Source organism: Galeopterus variegatus, unplaced genomic scaffold (genome assembly GCF_000696425.1).
Source record: "Galeopterus variegatus unplaced genomic scaffold, G_variegatus-3.0.2 Scaffold795, whole genome shotgun sequence".
Lineage (NCBI taxonomy): Eukaryota > Metazoa > Chordata > Mammalia > Dermoptera > Cynocephalidae > Galeopterus > Galeopterus variegatus.
Window position 1 is genome coordinate 431,495 of NW_007726906.1, and position 23,546 is coordinate 455,040.

Genomic DNA, 23,546 nt, shown 5'->3' on the forward strand with positions numbered 1-23,546 from the left:
GAATCTTATTCCATGGTTCCACAAATACATATGTTCTTTGCACTTTGCTTTAAGGAAACCAAAGCCAAAACCAAGACTAAAAAAATTGACAACGGACATCTTTCCAAGTCAGTGTATGAGTATTTTGGGGTCTCTTGCTACCTCTCCTTCCACATTGCTAATGGCATCATTGTTGGAGGGCACAAGTAATTTGGTAGTTCTTGGAGCCAACAACAAAACAGCCTTTTCTGCCTTGTCTGATAGCTTATAATTCTACTTCTCAATCCTTTCTATACCATTGGAGATTGTGGCAAATATTCCTGTGTTGGCAAAAGAAGAACTTCTTACAGTGTTGACATCCAGATTTGAAGTTCCAGTGTTTTAGTTCAAGTCTTAATAAACAGGCACTATTTTGTCATGAGTACAGGAAAGAAACAAAATGGTTTTATATGTAGGGTTGCATTTTTTACTCGTTCAGTCTGATGATCATACATAGGCACAGGATACCAAAGAAGGGACTGTGGTGAGTCGGGAGACTTGGCTCTGGTCTCAGCTCTGCCAGTTGGTGCTGCGACCCTGGGCAAGTCCTGCACTCTGAGCCTCTCTGTGTCGTCTGGGATGAGAGAGGGTCTCTTTGGCTTCTGTAGTCATGGTGGCAGTGGCAGCTGAGAATCTTGTTATTTTCTGGCTTGAAGAAATTATGAAATGAGAGAAGATTCTTTAGTCGCGCCACTCTTATTTTTGACTTAAACTGATTTTAATGCCATTAGGAGAAGAACTTGACCAAGAGTGTGGCATTATATTTTATCATTGGTTTTGCGTATGTCTGCTGCATGTATGTACAGAATTGAACTAGAAATTGATTAGTGATTTTTACTTTTTATTTTTGAGAATGTTTTACTTTATGTGATCAGTCAGCATTCCTAAGCAGTTACCCAGTTACCTCAATCATCTAAGTCATTTCTACTGTATGCTATGTGAGAGGGAAAAAGTGTAACACATGGACATTGCCATCTGAATCTATGTGGGGGGTAGGAAATAACACATGGGAAATGAAAAATAGTACAGGAGTTGAGTAACAGTCTGAGGCAGCTCACAGGTCTGTCTTGGGGCAGCACGCAGGAGACCCCAGGCAGGTCCCATGCACGGGAGTGCTGCGGGCCAGGGTCTCCTTGCTCGTGGGTGGGCAGCGTGGAGGGCAGGGGTGTGCCCGAGTGGGCCAGCGTCTGTGTATGCTGTGAGCGGGGGTGCAGGGGGCAAACTCCCAACAGCTGTGGTGCGGCCGCCACCTTCCTGCCTCCTCCCCTCCCTCCCTCTGAGGAAGGCCAGAGTAGTGTTCCTAGTGTGCATAGAGAGAAGCAGAGGCAGTTTAGAGCTGTATTTAGACATCATCACAGAAAAGTAAACACAGGTCGCTTCAGCATAGACAGCAACTATTCCCAGGTCACATAGCTATAATGCATGTGCATCGCAATTTAAAAATTCAACGTTATTTCATGTGTGCTTTTCCCTGTCTCTGTATTACATTAAGTTGATATGTTAGGGCTTGTTCACAGGTTCTATAATTGTTGAGTAGTTGGATTGTTTCTGTTTTTCTTCTTTGAACAATTAGTAGGTGGCCACTGGGTTCCAGGCACTGTAGTTTTCTTGAACTCTGAGATCCTTTATAGTTCTAGGTAACTTAATGGTCACAATAATTGTGAGGTAGGTATTATTTTTCCCATTTAGTGAATGAGAAAACTAAGAAACAACTTATTCAAGGTCCCACAGTGGTAGAAAGTGGAGAAACAGGGCTGTGAACCCGCTCTGAATCCAAAGCCCATGCTTTCCCTGCTGTACCAGGTCATGGTCTCCTTTTAGTGTGCTAACTCACACAGTGCAAATTTGAATAAATAGCCCCTGCCCCATTTGAGCAAGATCTTAGAGTTGGAACAAGATACTATCATTTTTAAAGCTTTTGGTTAAAGCTTAGTTACTCCCAGATTTTCCTTCTAAAAGAGTTTCACCACTTTTTTTTTATACCTATTGGTTCAAATACTCATTTTCTCACATTGGGTTTGATTATTTTTGCCTGTTTTCTAGGTAATGGAATATTACTTAAAAAGTTTTCTTTAGTTACTAGTAAGAGAACATTTTCTAAAACATCAGTTCTGAAGGGGAAGAGTTTCTTTCTTTCTGTGAGCTCTTGCTTAACCCAGATGTATAGGTATGATTATAGATTAAGAAGATGTGATAGTTCTTTCTGTGGGTTTTGCAAAACCTTTCTCTGATTTGTGGTTTAAGGAATTGGGGCTGAAAGAATCCTGAAATATTATATTCAAAAAGAAACCTCTACTAAACTATGTCCTTAATTTGATATTTAGAAGTAAATACAATTACATAGATACCATTATTATAAACACATGTGTAGGTATACTCTGAAAGAGTAATAATAAAAAAGTATCTAAATGTAAAAAGTATAAAGTGTACCTAAAGTATGCTAAAAGTATATAAGCAAGTTCTTCTTTAACTTGGATAATCTTAAAAAGGTTTGTTGGATTCCCAGGCCAGTCTCTCAAAGCCTGTCAAACATATGACATAGCTGAACTGTGCTACCCAGTATGCTTAGAATCTATACACAAGTATATATTTTAAAAATATAATGTACTTCTTCCTTAGTTAACAGTCCCAGGGATAGGAAACCTCCTAAGCGCATAGGCATCAGTTGCACTTTCCTGAAAGAAGATCCAGCCAAGGTTCAGGGTGTGTGTGTGTGTGAGAGAGAGAGAATATATATAAGTGTATATATATGTATATATCCAAAAGCTTATTTGAATAAGAAGGAATTGCAAGAAAGTCTTATCAGGTAGTGAAATTGCATCAGAAACTGAGTAACTAAAACCAGACTAGTTAAGAGCTCTTTGAGAATGATGGTACATGCGTATGTTGTGGCCTTCAAAGCAGTTGCCCCAATTGTAACTCACTCAAACTGCTGAAGTTGTGCAATGCTGTCTAGAAAGGAAAAAAATGCTTGGAATAGCCTATTAAGAGAGGTATTTGAGGACTATTCTTAATGTGAATGATGTCCCTGCTATAGCATAAATTTTATGTGAGAAATGAAAGTGGTCATATTCTGGAAATAGATAGATGATAAAAAATATAAAATTGTTTTGGGTTAGATGTGAGTATGAGAAGCAAGTTGGCCTTTATGTTTTCTAGAAAACATGAAGATTTGATTTGGGTTTTGGTTTCTTTAAGGAAATAGTGAAAAGTAGGGGTTGAGATACTGCATTTGTACATATATAATGTTAAAAATAGCAAGAGTACACAGTGGGATATATCTGGATTTTATGGCTATTTAATAATAGGCCATAAGGAGAGAAGGTTAAAATTAAATAATTTGAACTGTTTGAGTGTTGTTTTTATATCTGAAGTCTCACTGAAAGATATTTGATGCATTTTGAGAGGTACAGATAATCTGTCTATTTCATGCTTTCGATTTTCAGGAGTCTCAGGGTTAAGCTAACATTTTTGACATGGGTGCAATTTAACTGAATTTTAAGTAGGGCTGTGAGATTTGATGGCAGTGATGAGACAGATACTACAAAACAGTTTTAGTCACTGATAAGATGAATGTGCTGCATTGTTATCTATAGCATTAAAATATAGACATTCCAATCATTTTCCCATTTAAAATTTTTGCTTCGGGTAAGCCAGTTTTGGTTGTGCACTATTTAAAGTGAAATAAGTAGACCTTTCCTATGCTCCGGGCTGTCCAGATTGAATGTGAAGATAGGGCTGCTGCAGGGCCCCGTATTGGAAATTTAGCCTGAAATCTGATTTACTCAGCCTCTCTGTAGGCCGTTCATTCACTTGGCAGATTTTAAAATCACCAACTCAGCCTTGATTTTCACACATCCATAGAGAGTTTCATTTTGTTTTTTGAAAGAAAATCTGGGAAATAATTACGTTTTGCTTTTTCAGGCATAAATTCTAATTTAAATAAATAATTCTGAGAAAGCTAATTCTTGGTTGTAGACTTTAGTTTTAAATCAACATATATGTTTGTACGTTTAATTGTGAAGACAGCGCACATTGTGTAACATCATTATACTGTTTGAGCAAACCGGTATACTGTCATTCAGTTTCTGAGATTTTTAAGTCCAAACTTTTTCTTGGCTGTTGAATTTTGAGCAGAACTGTTCTCTGTAGGATGTGAGGCCTAGGGCAGAGCACCCTCTTTCCTCCTGTGTCCTCCATTCAGGTGAGGTTAGTTCCTGACAAATTCCTGTGATTTCCTCAAGACTGAGCTCAGGCATTTCCTGTGGGAAGCCTTGGTTAAAACCTGTGGCAGACCAGTGGATGGTCTGTCTCCTTCAGTCAATCTCCAGGACAGCCTCTGAGGCTTGTTAATTTTTCTGCCACCAGTGCCTGGCACAGTGCACATAGTAGGTACTTAGTAAATGTGTGGTGAATGTATTAATCAAATCATTAGAGTGAACACCAGGGTAACCAAGAAGAAGAAAGGGAAAAGACCACATGCAGCCAAGAGGTGGGAGTGTGGATAGAAGGGCGGTTCTCACAGCTTCTTCAACTAGGGTTTTGTGTCTACATTCCTGGTTCCCCTCTTTACATCCTCTTCATACCTCGGTTCCTTGTTTTCTAGTTTCTGCCCTCACCTCTGCAATGAGACTGTCTTTGCCATGCTCAGCAATTAACTCCTAGGCAAGTATAGCAGAAGCTTTTAACCTGCCCCTGTTGGACCCCTGGGCTGCACTGGGCATGGCTATTTTGTTGCTGTACATGACTCCCTTCTTTTCCATAACACCATACTCTCTAGAATCTCTTAACTACATTTTCAGACCACTCTTTTGGCCTCTTTGTGGGCTCCTTTTTTTTCCTTTTTCCTTAAATGACGATATTCTCTAGGATTTTTTTTGTCCTCTACCTATTGTTTTCTTTTCATATATACTTACCTGATAAAGTTCTTGGGTTTTACACACTTCCCCGTTGATCAATTCATCCCATATTTATTGAGCACTTACTGTATACCAGGTACACTGTTTGACTTATGTTCTGGATATGTAATAGTGGATACAGCATAGAAAAAGCCCTCTGGGAACATATGTCTCCTATATGATGACTTACCTATTTTCCTAGGTCAGCCATGCTCCCCAAGCTGAAGACTCAGTTTGTCTCTTCTTTCTGGATATTTCCACCTGGATTTCCTATTGGAACCTCAGGTTTTACATGCAGAATACTGAAGGCTCCCACTCCTGGGAGAGTATTGATCTCCTTCTCCCCCTGAATGCTCTATCTCAGTTGGTGTATTACCATTTAACAGGCCACCCTTGCCTCCTGTCTCCAAGTCCCACTGCATCTTCCCCCTAAATGTGACTTGAATCTGGGCTTGCTTACTCCCATCTCTGCTGCCAGTTCACGACCTCAGCCTCAATCACCTGTTGGGGCAACCCGACCTGCTTCCGGCCAGTCGCCTGAGAGAGCAGAGCAGTCCTCCTAGAGGTGGGTCTGTGGTTCATCCATAGGAGACAATACGAAGCCTTTAAAATGGCCTGTAAGCCTCACCCATGTTCTGGCTTCTGCCTGCTTCAGCTTTTCTGCAAATTCCTGCTTCACTTGGCTCTAAGTTGCTTACATTTGCTCATACACGCCGGCTGTGGTTCATCCATAGGAGACAATACGAAGCCTTTAAAATGGCCTGTAAGCCTCACCCATGGTCTGGCTTCTGCCTGCTTCAGCTTTTCTGCAAATTCCTGCTTCACTTGGCTCTAAGTTGCTTACATTTGCTCATACACGCCGAGCAGTTCTCCCTGGAGCCTGTACGTTGTGCTGTTTCTTCTCTCTCGTGGAACTCTATTTCCTGTCCCTTCCCACCTCCAACCTGCTGTTCCCATTTGTCCTGGTAATCCTCAAGCCTTCCTGAGAGTCCCCGTGAACTTACCTTGGTGTGAACCTAGAGTCTTGCACACAGTGTAGGGATCAATATATGGTTTTGGAAGGAAGGGTCTGTTGAGTGAATGCTATCGGCCTTTGTAGCACTGGGCAAGGGATTTCTCCACTGCTTTGCTTTTGCGACACGCCTTGGAGGGAAGGCCATGCTGAGGCTCCACTCCTGGCTCTCCCATATGGCCTTGGCCCTGAGGCCCAGGGACTGACTCACCAAACCAAAAATAAAATTCAAAGTCTAGTTTTGAACTCGATGGGTTTGGTAAGATGCTTACTTACATAGGGAAGGTGGCTTGTGACTCATAGTCTGGGTGCTTATTCCTGCACACTAGTGATCTTTGAAAAGTTTCACCCTAGACACTTTGTATTCTAAAATCTATCCTTTCACTTTTTAATGAACACTCACATACACTAATGTTTGATCAAGGCTTACAGACTCAGGTCTAAAATAAAATCGTTGTTCTAAGAATACTTTGAAGGCAGAAAGTGTTGCTAAGCACTCCGTGTCCTCTGCCCTTATTGCTAGTAAACTAAAAGCTGGGTCATGCTCTTTTTCTATATGCATAACAGAGTTTTAGATGCAGTTGTTTTCTCTCTGCTTAGGATGTGTAATCTTTTTTATATTTTTTACTCTGGATCCTTCTTAATCATTAAAACCTTCCTAAAAGTAAAAAATAAAATGTCTTGTATCCATCTACATTTTTTTCTTAATGCTCTTCTGAGGTTTTGTCAGGTCATTGTTTTTAATATTTTCAAAATTAAAGGTAGTTGTGTTTTTAAGGCATGTTAATGTAAGAAAAAATTCTGCCTTTGTAATGAATAATGAATTAATAAAACTACTTCTTTATTTCTTCACAGGGCAGCCCAATGGATCCAATGGTGATGAAGAGACCTCAGTTGTATGGGATGGGCAGTAACCCTCATTCTCAGCCCCAGCAGAGCAGTCCATACCCAGGAGGTTCCTATGGCCCCCCAGGCCCACAGCGGTATCCAATCAGCATCCAGGGTCGGACGCCAGGGGCTATGGGGGGGATGCAGTACCCACAGCAGCAGGTTTGTGCTGATTTTTCTCCCTTCCACACCTTTTTTGGTGGTAGTTTTGACTTTATCTTTTACTGTCTACCCAGGATTGGTGATAAGAGAATTAAAGGGCATTTCACTGACTTTCTGCTTTCTTTTAATTTTTGTTGTTTCTTTAAATAGTCACAGGAATATTTTTCTTCTTTTTTTTTTTAAATGTAAACATGAACGTCTTAGAACAGAGTGGACAAAATATCCATTTGGTTGCAGGCCAGTGGTACTACCTGTGTTTGAAGTATGGACTGTGTCATAATTTTGCAGCAAATTATATATATCTAAGCTCTGAAGTGAACTTGGTATTCTAACATTTCTAATGTCAGACTGTGTCAGATTTTGAGCTGTGAATAGACTGTCTTTGGATGAATTTTCAAGTCATTTAAGGTCTTTTTCATGAAGATGGAATCAACTTTAAAAAATTTTTTTAGCCTCCCAACGACTTATATTACTTTCATTTCTTAAATTATTTGTTTTGTACCTTTTGAAAACAGTTTCTGTATTTCATATAAGAGGATTTGATGTGCATCTGTTTTCTTAGCTCTTTATGGGTTTTGTGTTTTTACTTAAAACAAACAAGACTTCCTGCTCTTAAACAAAAGACCCAATATTTTTCTCCTTTTTCTCTAGAATTAAATGGAGTTACCTTTAATGACAATTTACCTTCTAGCATTAGTAAACCTACAGTCTTTTGGATACTTGAGAGAATATCCTTGTTATGTTGGCCTGTGAAAGCATGAAATTTGGAAAAGACTAAATTAGATTCAGACTTGTTAGGGTATTTAGTTACTAGGAACACCAGAAAGGCTTACTTATAAATTGCCACACTGGGCTTTAAGCCCCCAGGGACTGTGTCAGCCTGATGCTGGTGTACATTTTACTACCTCCAGACCTGGGGCATTTCATAATGCTGCCCATAACCCATTCTGGGGGTTAACAGTACTTCCTCTCAGGAAATTCTTCCCTATATTTGGCCAAAAATCTTTCCTAAACGTTTGTTAGCACTTTTGTTCTCTTCAAAGTGGATGTGGAGAATGATTTATCATACTTGACGCTATACATAGCTGTGTACTAAAAGTTCATCATTAAGTTGCCTCTGAACCTTCTCTTTTGCAGATTGAGTATTGTTTTTCCTCTGTATCCTTGCCCCTCCTTGGGGGATGCTTTTATATTAAGGCAGTTGTAGGGAATGTAGCTCAGCCTCTGAATCCTACCTGTTGATTCCTTAAACGGCCTTTGTTACTGTCCAAAGATCTCACCTCTCCATTATTAAAGATGAGCCACTCAGAATTCTAGCAGTCAGTTGCATATCTAACTGTATTCTTTATTTTTTTCCACATTGTTCCTTTCTTCTAGCAATATTTTGCTTCGTAGAGTAAAAATCTCTAGTTGAGTCTGCTGTGAGAGGCAGAGAATTTGTAAATGATGAAAAGTGAGGTGAGAGTTGTGATTTTCTCTCTTTCTAGTTGTCATTTCAGTTTCTGAGCTACTTCGCCCTTAGTTGAGGGGAGAAGGCCCAGGCAGTTGGCTGCTGAAGTCCTCATCCATGGCAGATTTCACTTGGGGCCAGTAGCTCTGTAGGATGCTTTGTCACAGGAAGAGAACAGAGGCAGGAAGGGAGGAAGAAGTAGCGGGACTAGTGGACAAAAGAGGGTGCTCAATACTCCTTGTTTCTGCACCTTCCTTTTTGTTAGGTTTCCCTGATGTGACTTTGGAAAGTCGTTTTCAGAAGGTGTTGTTCATGGCAAGCAGCTGGATGCTCCCTTATCTCTCCTCTGAGTGAGTTAAAGTCTTACTAGAGGTTTCAGACATTGGCTTAGTTTGCAGTCCCAAAGTGGGAATCAAACAAATGGAGAGGGTGTGTTAAGATGATTACCTAGGAAAATTTTTTTTCATTATTTTCTTCCCCAAATGTATAAGGCTTAGAGTAGAGGACATACACAAATATACAAAGTAATCTCAGTTTTCTTAGCTTTTTGGTTTTATTTAATCCCTGTGACTCTTACATACTTTTAGAACCTAATGACTCTTAGGTTTACGAGTATTTGAAGGGACAAATTGGTGAAGATTGCTTATCAAGTATTTTAGTAAATTTTTAATTAAGATTTTAGATTAGGTATTTTACTGCTAACCAAAAGAAATGTCCAATTCTAATTAAGCCCAGATCTTTCTGATTAATGAAAGGAAAATTGAATATCTGGTAAGAAGCTGAATATACTGCCTGCAGAATGTCAAACCTTCATACTGGGTTAGTTGTAATCCAGGGTCTAACTAATCTGTATTACTTTTACTTCTTTTCATTTAGTATAATACAGCTTTGAGATACAGTATCTTGTTTTGAAATTTAATGGGCTAAAAATAACAGTGAATGTATTTTTGAATGTGTGGAACATTTTAAGGGAGACATACAGCTTTTATAATACCAAGTTTATATGAATAATTCTTAATAGTTTTGAAATGGAAAAAATAAGGGAAGATTTTGAGCAAAGGTTTCAGAGCACATGGATTTTTGTTGTTGTTAGTTTAAACTGTGTTCTTTGGTGAGGAATTTTCAGTGAATTGCTTTGTTTGGGAATTTCAGATACTTATACATTTGTTTGAAACAAAGTCTTGGCACTGTGATTGGCTGCTGGTTCTATCCATCTTCTCCTAGGATTAATGTAATTGGCTGAGCATTGTTGTAGTTGTGACTACTGATGTTCTTCAGGGAAAAAGCTGAAAGATAATTATGACATTGGGTAATTACTGAATGGACATCACCACCTAGGCATGACTTTGCTCTGGGTGGCTTCCAAAGCTTTCTGTGTTTGGTTTGTTAACCTTTAATGAGCTGAATCCAGTTCATTTAATATTGTTCATATATTTCTACAAAGGATTAAAATGCAGGAATTCAAGTTTGTAAATTGAGTTGCCCACTTACCAGCTGAGTGGTAAGTTGGCTTTGGCTCAGGGGTCACAGTTTGATTCCTGGCTGGCATTCTACTCTGTGATATGAATTTTAAATGACTATTCTGTCAGAACTGTAGTGCTTAGATGAAATTTAACATGGATAGTATCACTGCTTATTTTCTAAGAGTCAGGAGGGACAGGCCACTGAGTGTTTGATTTTAGTATTAACCTGGTGATTCTTGATTTGTGTGGTGATAATTTTATTTTTGAGATATACTTGACTGAGTTTTTGAAGCACAATGTGATAATAGTATATCATTTTAGTTATATTAACTTGAAATAGATTTGTGGTCTTTCACTTGCTGATTCTCCCACATGATCAGGCAAATACGTAGCTAAACAGATTAGTTTTTCACAGTGCCCTAAAAACTACTCTGCTTGGGTTTTTATTGAGTGTAGAGGGGAAATGAATTTTCTATGCCTCTGTGGAGAATGTTCTGCCTCCAGGCTCCTGGAATTCAAACCTGGGGATGGTTAACAAAAGTACACTGGTTGATTTCATCTAATACAGAGCTTCACAAAGATGTATAGTTCTTAAGATTACTAGAATCTGACATTTTCTGATTAGGGATGTGGGTGAGCAAGGTTATATTTCATTTTTCCTGTCATGGGTGAGCAAGATTATATTTCATTTTTCCTGTCCTCTGTGATCATAAATGTACACATAGGCCTTTGCCAACTTGCTTTAAAAAAGATTTTCATATAAAAGTAAATAACACCTAGGAGAAATAAGGTACAGGAACTAAGTTATTTGTGTCAAGCAGATTTCAATAATGTAGTTTGAGTTTGGGGGTTATTGTGTTGATATTTTAACTATCCTTATTTTGTTGCTGATGTTTGATAATCTGATGCCTGTTGGAACTGTAAAGCTGGGGAGAGGCAAAGAAAGCAAAAATGAGAGACTTAAGTTCATGGTTTTTTCATAATGGGGAAACATGACTTTTTTTAGTTTTTAAAAACACATCTGTGTTATGAAGACCTTTACGACAAAAGCATGGACTATGATCATTGTTTTGAAGGATATAGTGGCAAAATTAAATAGAAATTAGTTATTTTTGTTCAGGTGATCCATCTGAGCTTATCACTTTAAATCTAAATAAAAACTGAATTAAATGTGGACATTCTTGAGGTCTGAAAAAGAAAACCTGGATTAAAAGTAGTTCTTTTGAAGAGGACTTTAAAAAGCAAAGTTATTCTAATTTGTGCCTTTAGTTTGTCTTCTATACCCTTTGGCTATGTCTATTTTGCTACGTGTTTTTTGAGTAAAATATTTATTTTAGAACATAAGCATTTTATTTGGTATCATCTGAACAGCCAAAACACTTCTTCCAATGCAAATGTTTATTTTGGCAGCAGATGTTTCTAAAAAGGAGACAAACATTAAAATTGTTTGGCTAAAATAAATGTTTTCTTTAGGGTTATTAAGGCAGCCAAGCAATTTCTAGGATTCACACCTGTGTTACTTTATATTATTTGGTCTATTCTGGAAAAATTTTTTATTTGTTTTAAATGTAACTAAAAACATGTTTTGATATAGTTTGAACAATATCTCTGAAAAGTAAGGAAAACTGGGGAGAGGGGGACTGGTTAAATACTTAAAAATTCCAGTTTTTTGACATTAAGTCTTTGTTTAGACTCACTCAGTCTCCTAGATGTGAATCCAGTAAATTTTGGTTTTATCTGAAAAAGAGCTTAGACCTCCTATTTTTGATTATTGTGACATAGGATGTGATAGGATGGGAAAGAGAGACTTGACTTAGCATAATGGAGGGGAATGGGTGCCTAGTATCTGTCCTACATTCAGATTTTTAATTTTTTTTGGCAGTTTCTGTATTCACTCAGAGACACCCACCTGTATCTGTGTGTGCATGTGTGCTCACAAACATGTATAAAAAACAGAACATTTGTGTGACAGTGACATTCTTGTGTACTGAAATATGTCTTGTATATGTATATTAAATAATATATTAAACATATTTGTGTGTGTGTGTAAACACACAAATAAATGAAGGTGAACACTTTGGCCAGTAAAATAGTGAAATGCTGTGAGATTTCATTAGCTATGTTATTTACAGCATTCTCATACATTTATGTTCTATACTAAGAGACTTGGAGCCAAGCTGCTTGTACACCTGAAATGTTTGTAGTCCTTCAGCTGATCGCAGATTTGTATAAATAATGTCCTTTTATTGGCCACATTTTGTCTTGGTTTCTTCAGTTGTTCTTGAGCCGTGAACATGAAGGTATTTAAGGTTTACCAACAAAATAGATTTATACTTCACATTTCTGCTTCCAAGTACATGGATAGCAGATGCTACTGGCTTTGATGCCAAAGTTCCCTGTAGATGGAGTTTTGTACCAAGAAAAATTTTTTTTTCCTTTTTGTCTCTTTTACTGACCGGTAACGGGATCACAACCCTTGGTGTCGCGCCCATACCGGAGACTGGCAATGGGCTCGCAACCCTCAGTGTTGCGCCTGCACCGCGCTCAGCCAGTGAGCGGGAACCGGTCTCCACGTGGGATCCGAACCCTCGGCGGGAGCGCACTCTCCAGTGCGCCACCAGGCTGGCCCCCCAAGAAAATATTTTTGAATAGATTTGTATGTAGATGTGCTAATTTTATTTGCTTTTCTCCTTAAAACTTAAATTTTTAGAATACCTAACTAAAGTCTTATTTACTTTTTATATTGGAGTTGGATTTAACCATATTTGAAGCATTCAGTGTGACATTCTTAGTAGGCCTGTATTAGAAGATATTACATTTCAAACTAAATATAGATTTTTAAATCTTTAGCATTTTTCATAAAGTGAGACAAGACCAGATTATACTTGAAAGTCTGATGAGAAAATGTGAGATGATTTCACTTTTAGTTTGGAAAGCTACTTTTATATTAGGAAGTTTATATTGATACATTTGTGTTTTACCCAAACATTTACATTATTTTAGATATTCTAAAGATTATATTCAGTATATGTCTTCTGCTGATAGTTTATACTATTTTGTCACATACATATGAATTTTACTATGTTTTCTACATAATATAGACTTGCAACCTAAGGTATCTTTTAAGGTTTTCCATTACATTTTTTATTTTTGAGATGTGAATTTTAAGTGTATATTTTAGGTCGCATTAGAATTACTTGAGCATATTTTGAATAAGGTTGGCTTATTTGCTTTCACCAAAGAAACATTGAGTATGATATTTATGTTAAAATTTAACAATTCAAATAAAGCTAACAATTGACACCAGTAAAATCAACCAACCATATTTCACCTTTCTTCAGTGCTCCCTGAAAAACAAACACTAAACAACAATAAAAATCCCACAAGATAAATTGTAAGTTAAGACAATTTAAGTGGTGTATTTTAGACTAGGGGTTCTCAAGCTTTGCTGAATGTTACAATCTCCTAGGGCACTTTAGAAATCCCCCAATGGATGCCCAGGGATGCCCATATCAATGACATGTGACTGTAGAGGCTTCTGTTGATTGCAGAGCTCCACCGGTGAGTGCTCTGTGCAGCCTGGGTGTCAGAGTTAGACCACATAAGTTACAGGGCAGCTCACCCCCTCTGGAGGCTTGTTAGAGAGGCACATCCTTGAGTCCACCTAGTGAATCAGAAACTCACCACTGTCCTAAAGGAAAGCAATGGGCCCAGAACAAGGAGATGGGATAGTTTAGTCCTGGCCAATTAATGTTTAATCTGTGCATGATATTGGAAAAATCTGGACCTCGTTCATCTGCCAAATGAGGGGGGTTGACTACAAGAGGGGTTTCCCTCCCAGCTTGGATTTTCTCTTTCAAGTAAATGTCCTTTGGTTTCAGTATTAGATTTTAGAGTCGTGTCATCTCAACAGTCTTCTGAAATTTATGGGTTGATGCTTGACAAATTGTATTAATGTAACTACTAACCCATATTCTTTGAAATTCCTTCTGAAGGGGACAAAGCGATTTCTTCTTCAAAGATTAGCAAATTGTTGGAATCAGTGCAATAAATTATTTTCTAATTTTATTATTTTTAAAATGAACGTGTTCTCAGATAACATCTTTCTCTTGAATACCTGGCATGTGTTAGATATGTAGAATGTAGTCTGTCCTTTTTGAAATGTAGAAAATCTTAAGGTTGACATACTTTACTTGGAGTCACTAAAGGAATCAAAGAGAGATTCAGCAATTACTTACTCATTTAGCACATTACTACTTTTGGAGTAGTTCTGAAAATAAGTATAAATTGTACACCATTGGGATAAATTGTGTAAAATGAGCCTGAATAGAAATAAACAATTTCAAGATTTATGTTCTGTACCATTACTTTCACTCTTCTTTAACCCCATGAGGGGCTGGGGGTTAGATGGCTTTGTTTTTGTATTGTTTTTTTTTTTTTTTAAAGATGACCGGTAAGGGGATCTCAACCCTTGGCTTGGTGTTGTCAGCACCACACTCAGCCAGTGAGCTAACCGGCCATCCCTATATAGGATCCGAACCCGGGGCCTTGGTGTTATCAGCAGTGCACTCTACCGAGTGAGCCATGGGCCGGCCTTGTTTTTGTGTTTTAAAACAGTTTTTTTGTAGGGGTAAAAGGAGTTTTTTCTTTCATAGTAATAGCCAGCTAGTAATTAAATTCTTTATGGCAGTTTGATTATTTTTATATGCAACGAATTCTGTTAAGACTATTTGCCCTTATGGTTTTTAAAGTTATTTTATTTATAAGTAAAATCTGTAGTTGTGAATGAAATTAAGAAAACACTAGCAGAGAAGGAGCAGAGGGAAGAAGGGAATTAAAAGGGACACACCTGGGAAGAAAGATTATGGTCTTGCTTCTCCCAGAGTGGCTGTGTGGACACCTCCTTAGATCCAAGGAGCCTTGCTTAATCCAAGCTTCCTCAGGCCTCAAGAGGAACTATCCATTTGGAGCCAGGTATCAGAAATTTCCTGGACATGCTGGAGTTGAGGTCTGAGTGTGGGTAGTGTGTATGTATAACACAAACATCCCTTGCCTACTTAAATAGCCCCAAACCAAAATTTTGGTTACTAAGTAATTGTCTACACAGCAGGAGTTACCCAGCTTCCTAGATGTACAGAAAAGTATGTTTAATCTAGAGAACAGGCTGTATTCCAAAGAATTAGCCAAATTTATCTCTATTGGTAGTGACTCAGTAAGAGCATACTTAAAAAGAAAAAAACAAAACAAAAACAAAACAAACAAAAAGAAACACTACCAAACCAACCAACTAGTGGAATTGGCTCTTCGGGGTTAGTTAAAGGCAAGGATCCAGGTCAAATTCCATAAAACATCAAACATTCAGAACCAGAGTAAGACTAATATAATAGCAAAAATATGCAAGTATTGGAATTAAAATGCAAAAATCTATCATTGCTGATGTAATTAAGTTTTACTTAATTGTGTTGAGAGTTAGCAAACCAGCTCCACTTGGATAGTTGTAGCAGTTTGGTCCCCAGGCAGGCTAAGGGTAAATGTCTGCTGGGAAGGGAGCTCAAGTCTGAGATGAGAAAAGAGCCAGGCAGGGTGGTTTCCCGGCCTGAGCCACAAAGAAAGCAGTAGGTTTAAAAGACTAAATGTAAGGATTGGATGCTCCTTTATAATCAGCATCATCATTATCACTGGTCGCAGAGAGAAATGGGGAAAAAGAAAGGCCTGTGGACCCTATGACCTCAGATATGTCCTTGAAAGCGTTGGCCAAAAGGGAACTTCCCTCTCCTTAATCAGTATATTTACCTTGAAATTTCCAATAAGATTTTCAGATATTTTAAGCATTTAAATCTTTGGAGGTTCTCCTCCATTTTCTGGGCTTCGTGGACCCCTCTTCTCTTTTTCCTCCTTGTAAGTCCTGTGCCATTTGTCAGGCATCATGGAAATGACAGGATCTTAGTCCCCAGCAACTGGACAAATTTGGGTGGTTGGGGAGAAGGGGAAGGACTAGAAGTCCCTTCCAGATCAGCTGGGTGGCCAGGGAGAGCTCTCTGCAGTCTCCACTGGTGTCTCTGCTGGGTCCCCCATTCTTCTTCCTCGTTGGCTTCAACAGTGAAGGGTGGGGAGAGTGATAAGCTGCTAACATCATTGGCCCTTAGTCTTCATGCCATCAGATGTGTCACAACACACTTAACAGTAATTCCAAGAGTGACGGTTAAGGGGCTTTTACCAGATGTATGCAGCAGGTCTGAGGTACTGAAGTATGGAATGGAGAGTGGGGCAGGGGGCTCCAGGAGAGATTCCACCTCTGACCAGGAAATCACATTGCTGCCAAAAGCCACAGAAATTTGGAAATAAGCAACATGTAATGTGCTTACGATTGGGCAAATGAAAGAATTTAAGTCCCTGAATATATCCAGGCTGCAAGAGAGGCTGTGAGTTTGTCTGAATTCTAGCTTGTGGGGGCAGAGCGTTTTGGTTACTAAGTCATTATAGAGAACACAAAGTTATTCTTGACTCTTCCAAAATTTGTGTGAAAATTTCCACCCCAACTCTCTGTCTTCCTGCCCCAGTAAATAGTGGATCCTTCTGGTTGTCCAGGCTAAAACCCCAGTTATCCTCTTTTCCTCAACCTTTCGGTCTGTGAGAGAGTCCCATTGGCTCTCTTCTTTCGGATAATATGCAGAAACCGAATACTGCTCACCACCTCAGTGGCTCCCACCTGGGCCCCAAGCCTGCCACAGGGGGCTCCTCCTTAACCCTTCTTGCGCCAGGGTTTGTTTTTAGCAAAGCTACTGGAATGGTTCTTTCAGAGGGTGCAGGCCAGGCTGTGGCTCTCCTCTGGGGACTTGTGTGGCTCTGTCACTCTGCACCCCCACACCCAGCCCCTCCATTCTCCCCTTTGCCCTTCCCCAGGACCTTTGTGTTTCGTCTTTCCCCTCTGGGAAGGCTGCTGGCCAAGTCTCTGCATGGCTTGCTAACCTACTTCTTTGAGACACCTTCTCTGGCTCACTCAGGTAAAATCGTACACTCCTCCTACCCCTCGCCCTGTTGTGTTTTCTCCATGCCAGTTATCACCACCAGAGCTGCATTTGTTTCTCCATTGTCAGATGTCTTTCTAGAACATAAGCTCTAGGACAGCAGGGATGCCTTGCTGTAGGCCCGTCATCTAGAACCATACATGGCACTTCACAAAATTTTCAAACAGAATTTGCAGAATTGTAGACTCTGGCCAATGGAATCCATTAAGCTTGATGCAAAAAATGTCCGTGTGTTTTAGTGGTGTGTCTGCCGCCTGTGGCTGGCGGTGAGGTGGGCTCGTTCACCCAGGCTTTGCAGCTTCCGGCGGCAACTCAGTGCCTCTGGTGCTGTGTATGAAGCCTGCTGGGACCGTTAGCTGCAATTTTAACTCTGCTTTTAGATTCTGGTGGAGGTGCCGGTGCCTGAGAGATTGTTCTTGCATAGCAGTTTGGTCTTGCTTGTTTCTTTGTGCGCGATGTCAGTACCCTGTATTTCTTTCTCTCTGGCAGTAGCCCCGTAGAGTGCGTCTGAGCCGCTACTGCCTTCCTTCAGGCCACCATCTCTTGTGCTGAGTGTGGTGGTCAAGGAGGGGAGGGGAGCAGAGCGTGCGTAGTGGTTGAGTGGGATTTGGCACTCGTGTGGCAGGGGCGCAGAGCTTCATCCTGACATTGGCTGTTCGACAGTGCTCATTGCAGAAAGCCCCACGGTTAAGTGCTCTTCATACAAACATGTTTTCCTGGGAAGGATTTGCTGCTGGAGGGAAGAGAGTTCCTCCACCGTGGAGGTGCGCTCCTGCCTGTGTGGTGGAGGAATGGGGCCGGGAGATGGGCTAGGAGCCCCCCCGGGGTGGGACGGCCCCCACCAGGGCTTGTGCTGGAGTTGTGCTGAGTCTCTGTGGGAGAAGATCTACAATGTGATGCTCACTTCTCCATACCTGATATGTTGAGCCCACTTTTCTTATCATGGAGACATTACCTTTACGTGCATTATGGGGAAAAACAGAGCTCTTGTGTCAAGCTTAACTTTTATTTTTTTTTATTTTTAATTTTTGGGCAGCTGGCCGATATGGGGAACTGAACCTTTGACCTTGGTGTTACAAGGCCATGGGTACTAACCAACTGAGCTAACCAGCCAGCCAAGGTTACCTTTTAGAAAGGGTGCATTGTGCACGTATGCCTACATGGCCCTGTAGCCTGTTTCCAAAAGTGGAGGCTGTGTTACACCTGGAATAAAAGTTGCATCCAGGAGTAAAGAAATATAATTTAGATTGAATTCTTAAAATTATCCCTGTGTGCTTTATTGCAGTTGAAGATCTATGGTAGACAATTTTTACTTTGAAGGAAGTGGAGAAATTTAGTGCCTCAGCATCAATGTTGTCGTCATTGTGCAGCCAGTATTTGGAACTTGTCCGGCCCAGTTTTTCTCAGCATGTGCCATGCATTCCACTGGTGTTAGGCAAGGTCATTAGGTGGCATGTAGACATGCATTACATAGTACTGAATCACACAGTAAGAAAGTTGTTCTCTTTTATGTTTCAGACTGAAGCCTCGTTGGCTTTAGTGTGCTCTAACACCTTGCTAACACTTCACAGACCCACCCACCCCCTTTTCTTTTTCTAAAGAACAGGCCTCAGTCTAAGCCTCAGGCAGGCATCAGTATCCAGTTAGAATGTAATCATATTGACTTCATGGTATTCATCTTTTCTGATTATTTTTTATTTATACAAGTAATCCTGGTTTTATATTTATGATAGTAAATGCAAAAAAAAATTTTTTTCAATTCAATTCAATACAATTATTTGAATTAAAAAAGCGATTTAAAGAAAAACAGTTTGTACTATAAGTTGAGTTTATTTGCTTTCAGTTTTTTTTTTTTTTTTTTTTGCCCTTTTTGAGACCGGCTGCACCGTGCTCAGCCAGTGAGCGCACCGGCCATCCCTCTATAGGATCCGAACCCGTGGCGGGAGCGCTACTGCACTCCCAGCGCCGCACTCTCCCGAGTGCGCCACGGGCTCAGCTCAGTTTATTTGCTTTCAATTTAACTCAGCACACATATATTGAATGTTTACTGTGTACTATCCCATACTAGTAACCGGGGAATGTCAAGATGACCGTAACGAGGTCTTTGTTCCCCAGGACTTTGGAGGGGATACTCTGCAAAGAAATACGTTGAGTAGTGAGTGCAGATATAGATGTTTACCCTGGTACTATGGCAACACAGAGCACACTTACTTGGGTGGGATAGAAGGGGGGATGTAGGGGAGATGTTAGGTTGTATATGTGAATCCTGACTGTTTCTAATTATAACAGCTCCCTGCTAAATTTTGAAAATTGATCTTTTGCAGTCAGATAAATACCACTATGTCACACATCTATTGGATTTGCTGTTGTTTTTGGTTTATTGAATTGAGAGAATATTAAGGTCTTTGATGGTTTGTTCACTTAGTTGTCACCAGACATTATTTGTTTACCCTAGGGCAAGTCCAAGTACACCCATGGAAACAGACAGGTACCTGGGTACTTAGAATGCAGTGTGGTGAGTGCTGTGGTAAAGGTTTGTAGGACACACTCTGGGAACAGCTACAGCATGGAGTAGGAGGTGGCTTCCTGGAACAGGTGATGTTAGAAGTGGATCTTTCAGTAGGAGTGTGCTGGGTCTGGGGAGAGGACAGTGTTCTAGGGAGAGGAGGGGGTGCTTGTCTAGTTCAGTTATGCTTTAAAGTGGTCTTTATGAATTTTACAGAATTTTTTACATTTTAAGTTTGCACAAAATTGTGAGCATAGAATCTAGCTTTTCTTTCTTTTTTTTTTTTTTTTCCTTGCCTCCAAATTTTCCTTTCATCTTTGCCCTGTTTTGGTGTTTTGATGGATCAGTGTAGAACGTGACAGGGCTACTGCTTAAAGGCTGGCTGGGTCTTGTTGGATTTCTTAAGAAGAGAAACTGTCTCCATACTTAGAGCCAGTGCTTAGGCTTCCAGCATAGAGAAGATTCCTAATCCATGTATCAAGAGGGGGCAGAAGTGTAGTGTATCTGTAAACATTATTTTAATAAGTAGACCTTTTAAAAATGGCCTATGATTTCTATTAACCTTATTTTCTTCCACCTCAGAGATTATGCAAAACTATGCCTGCATCATACTATTATAGCACTTCAGTGGAGTTAATATTCTACAAAAAGAATTAGTATTTGTCATTGCAGTCTACATTGCTGATGAGTTTTGCATTTAGAAATACTTAACAAAACTGTTTAAAAATAACATTCAGACAATATCATCAATACTCTGAACTTTTATTCTGGTGTGTTTAATTAGGTGAATGGTGATATGGAAATAAAGAAGCTGAGTTTCAAATAAACTTACTTACCTGCTCTGTGTTTCCTTTTCTCTCTATCATCTTTTTATATCAGAACTTTCAGTTAAATTAACATTCAGTGTTTACCTTAATATGACTGTTTAAAATAATTGTATGTAGTTGAGTCATGATCTGTGAATATATTTCCTTAATGTAGAACTTTGTTGTACATAATGTTGTTATCCTGGTGTTGACAATTGCCTCATTGTTCTACTTTTTAAAAAATTCATACAGTAGTCCCCCCTTGTCTGCAGTTTTGCTTTTCAGTTTGTTACCCACTGTCAACTGTGGTCCAAGAATATTAAATGGAAAATTTCAAAAATCAACAATTCATAAAGTAAAATCAGCAATTCATTTAAATTTGCGCGCTGTTCTTAGCGTGATGAAATCTCAGACTGTCCTGCTCCATCCCTCCCGGGATGTGAATCATCCCTTTGTCCAGCAAATCATCCCTTTGTCCAATGACTCCACGCTGTCTCCACTTCTCGCCTGGTTCCCCGCCTGTTAGTCACTTAGTAGTTGAGACAGAGACCACATTCACATGACTCTTATTACAATATATTGTTATGCTTGTTCTATTTTATTATTAGTTATTGCTGTTAATCCCTCACTGTGTCTAATTTACAAATTAAACTTTATCCTGTGTATGTATAGGAAGAAACATAGGGTTGGGTACCATTTGCAGTTTCAGGAATCCACTGGGGGTCTTGGAATGAATCCCCCGAGGATAAGGGGGACCTACTGTACATCACCAATTTATTCTCAAGCTCTGATAGAATGTACAACTTCATTCAGTTAATCAAACTGTAGTGAACATTTTCATGTTTGTGGATGACCAGCTTTTGAATAGCCTTTCTGTATTTGGGGAAATGTCCACATTTAAAAGCTCTGCCTCCATAATTTAGAATTCAGAATCAAATTTATATCCTCTTGCAGCTAGGATGCATTCAGGTGACTTAAATTCTTTTACTTAGACCATCCATAGCAGACTTTTATTTGGAAGTAAGCACTTTGCATGTTGCTTATTTCCAATTTTTGATGACTTTCAGCAGTAGTGACCAAGTCCCTGGTCAGAGTTGGAATCCCTCCTGGAATCCCTGCTTCTCGTTCCATTCTGCACATCATTAAGCTCATTGCCTGCTGCATACGTGTGGCAAAATGTCCCTTAACTGTCATTCTTGGAATTACTTTGGCCTCAAAGTAGCTTCTGAATCCCATGTCTTCTGTGTAGGTATTTGCTCATTTTTGGTGGGTGCATTCTCTAGGGTCTTCTTAGAAAGACTGCGGGAGAAATAAGTTTCCTTGCATGTCAGGAAATGCCCTTTCTGCTCTCAAGTGTGATTGGTGGTTTGGCTGGGTGTAGAATTCTAGATTGGATATAATTTTCCCTCATAAAGCCCCCCATTGTCCTCTAAGCTTCCAGTGTTTCAGCTGAGAAGTCCAGGGCTTCATTCTTTGTATTTTACCTGTTTTTTTCCTCTCTGGAGACTTTAGAAACTTTTTATTTCCTGATTTCTAAAATGTTGATGAACCTTGGAGCTGGCATTTTTTTCATTCGTTTTGTTAGACCGTCCAGTGTTAAACTCAATTCTGTTTTTTGGGGGGTGGAGTGGAAGTGGGGGGAGTGTCATTTCTTTGATAATTTCCTCACCTTTATTTTCTCTATTCTTGGTATTTGGAAATCATATTAGTTGGATGTTTTAAATCCTGGATTAATCCTTTAGTTTTGGACCTTGTCTTCTAACCTCTTGTCATCTGTCTTTTTTGTTCTGTTTCCTGGCAGATATTGTTAGTTTTTTAGCTGTCCTAGTGAGTTTTTTATTTTTGTTTTCATAGTTTAACTTTCCACTAATTGTTTCTTATCACTACATTTTCCTTTTTTTATAATACCATCTTATTCTTATTCCGTGGATGCAGTAGTTTATCTTGCTAAAGATAATTTTAGGATTTGGGGGAGCAATCTCCTCTGCAGTGTTCCTTGTCTGTTTTTCCTTTCGGTCCTTACCGTCTCAGCCTTAACTGTCTTTCCTGTTGGAGGATCTCTTGAAATGTCTGGTGGTCGTTGGCTTGCTTTCGTATGTAGCAGCTGTGTTCTGAGTACTGAAGGAAAGCTCTGTGTCTGTGGACAGCGTGTCCACTGGTGAGGTTGGACAATGTGGAGGGAACTGGGCCATTTTGTCTGAGGACCCTCACATGTTGTTATCTCTGCCCCCCTCCCCAGTAACTCATCATTTACTCTCAAGAGGAAATCAGGGAATCTGGAGTCCTGGAGGCTGAATGGGCAATGGGTCTGTTATATTTCTATCAGATTTTAATTGAATCCTCCTCCTCCACTGACTCCTCTCCTGCCAGCCTCTCCAGATGGTAATCCTCTTGACTTCTGGCAGGATTGGGGTGAGGCTTGGGAAGGGGGACACTGACTTACTCCTTACAGATTTTTTCCCCCAGCCCCCTGCCACCTTCTCATTCCTGAGTCTTTGGGGTTCTGTGCTTTAATTAGCTTGCTTCTTATCCTCTCACCTAGCACAAATTAAAACTTTAATTATCACTCGTCTATCTGCTTTTCTCCTTCCAAAATTTTTGACCTCTCTTATCTGCTGTCATCTCACCTCATGTTTTCCTTGTTCTTGTGGGTTTATGCTTTTTCTTATTCCTTTACTGTCATTTTAATGGGGTTCAATGAGAGTTAATATGAGAAAATGTGAGAGAAATAAACATGAGTATTTAATCTAACTATTTACTGGAAATCTCCACAAAGACATTTCAATAAAGCAGTTTTTTCTAACCAACCTATTGTCATATATGAGGTTTTTACAGTGTGCTATCTGGTAATACAGTAGAGTTTTCAGTGCCTAAAGGAATTTGTAGACTAAGAATAAACCTATGAATAAATGAATTAAACAGCAAAACTGGAGTGTCTCTGGTTGGCAGGGAGCCTGGCCTGAGGAGGCTGTGTGAGGGCGGGTGGCCTTTGTTTAGATTAGCCAGGAAAAGCCTCATGGAACTCAGGAAGCGCTGCTCAAAGGAAAATGATCTCCCAGCTGCGTTTAGGGGAGGTCGGAAGTGGGAAGGCCTTGTAAGGCTCTCTTACCGTGCAGAGGAGAAATCAGTGCCCTCGCCTGGAGGAAAGTTCCCCCGAGAAGGGGAACTGAGAAGAGAGTCGAGATGGGAGAGGTGATGTGGAAGAAAAATACTTTTGGAGATTAACTGCAGGTGAGAGCTGATATTTTAGAAAAGTCAAAAATGATCCTAGTGTTTTAAATTTTAAAGAATGCAGTGAATGTGCATACATTCTGT

The 23,546-nt window shown here is 39.7% G+C and overlaps 1 protein-coding gene across 1 annotated transcript in view; it reads left to right on the top strand.

Moving 5' to 3' along the window:
- Nucleotides 1-6,178: 6,178 nt before the first annotated feature.
- LOC103590302 (AT-rich interactive domain-containing protein 1B-like) overlaps nt 6,179-23,546 on the top strand; it is a gene marked incomplete at its 3' end in the record, with an annotated part of 73,867 nt that continues 56,499 nt past the window's right edge. Inside the window, exons 1-2 of the mRNA XM_008572507.1 lie at nt 6,179-6,187; nt 6,784-6,978. Of these exons, the coding sequence (XP_008570729.1) occupies nt 6,179-6,187; nt 6,784-6,978 (204 nt within the window). The remainder of the gene's footprint in view (nt 6,188-6,783; nt 6,979-23,546) is intronic.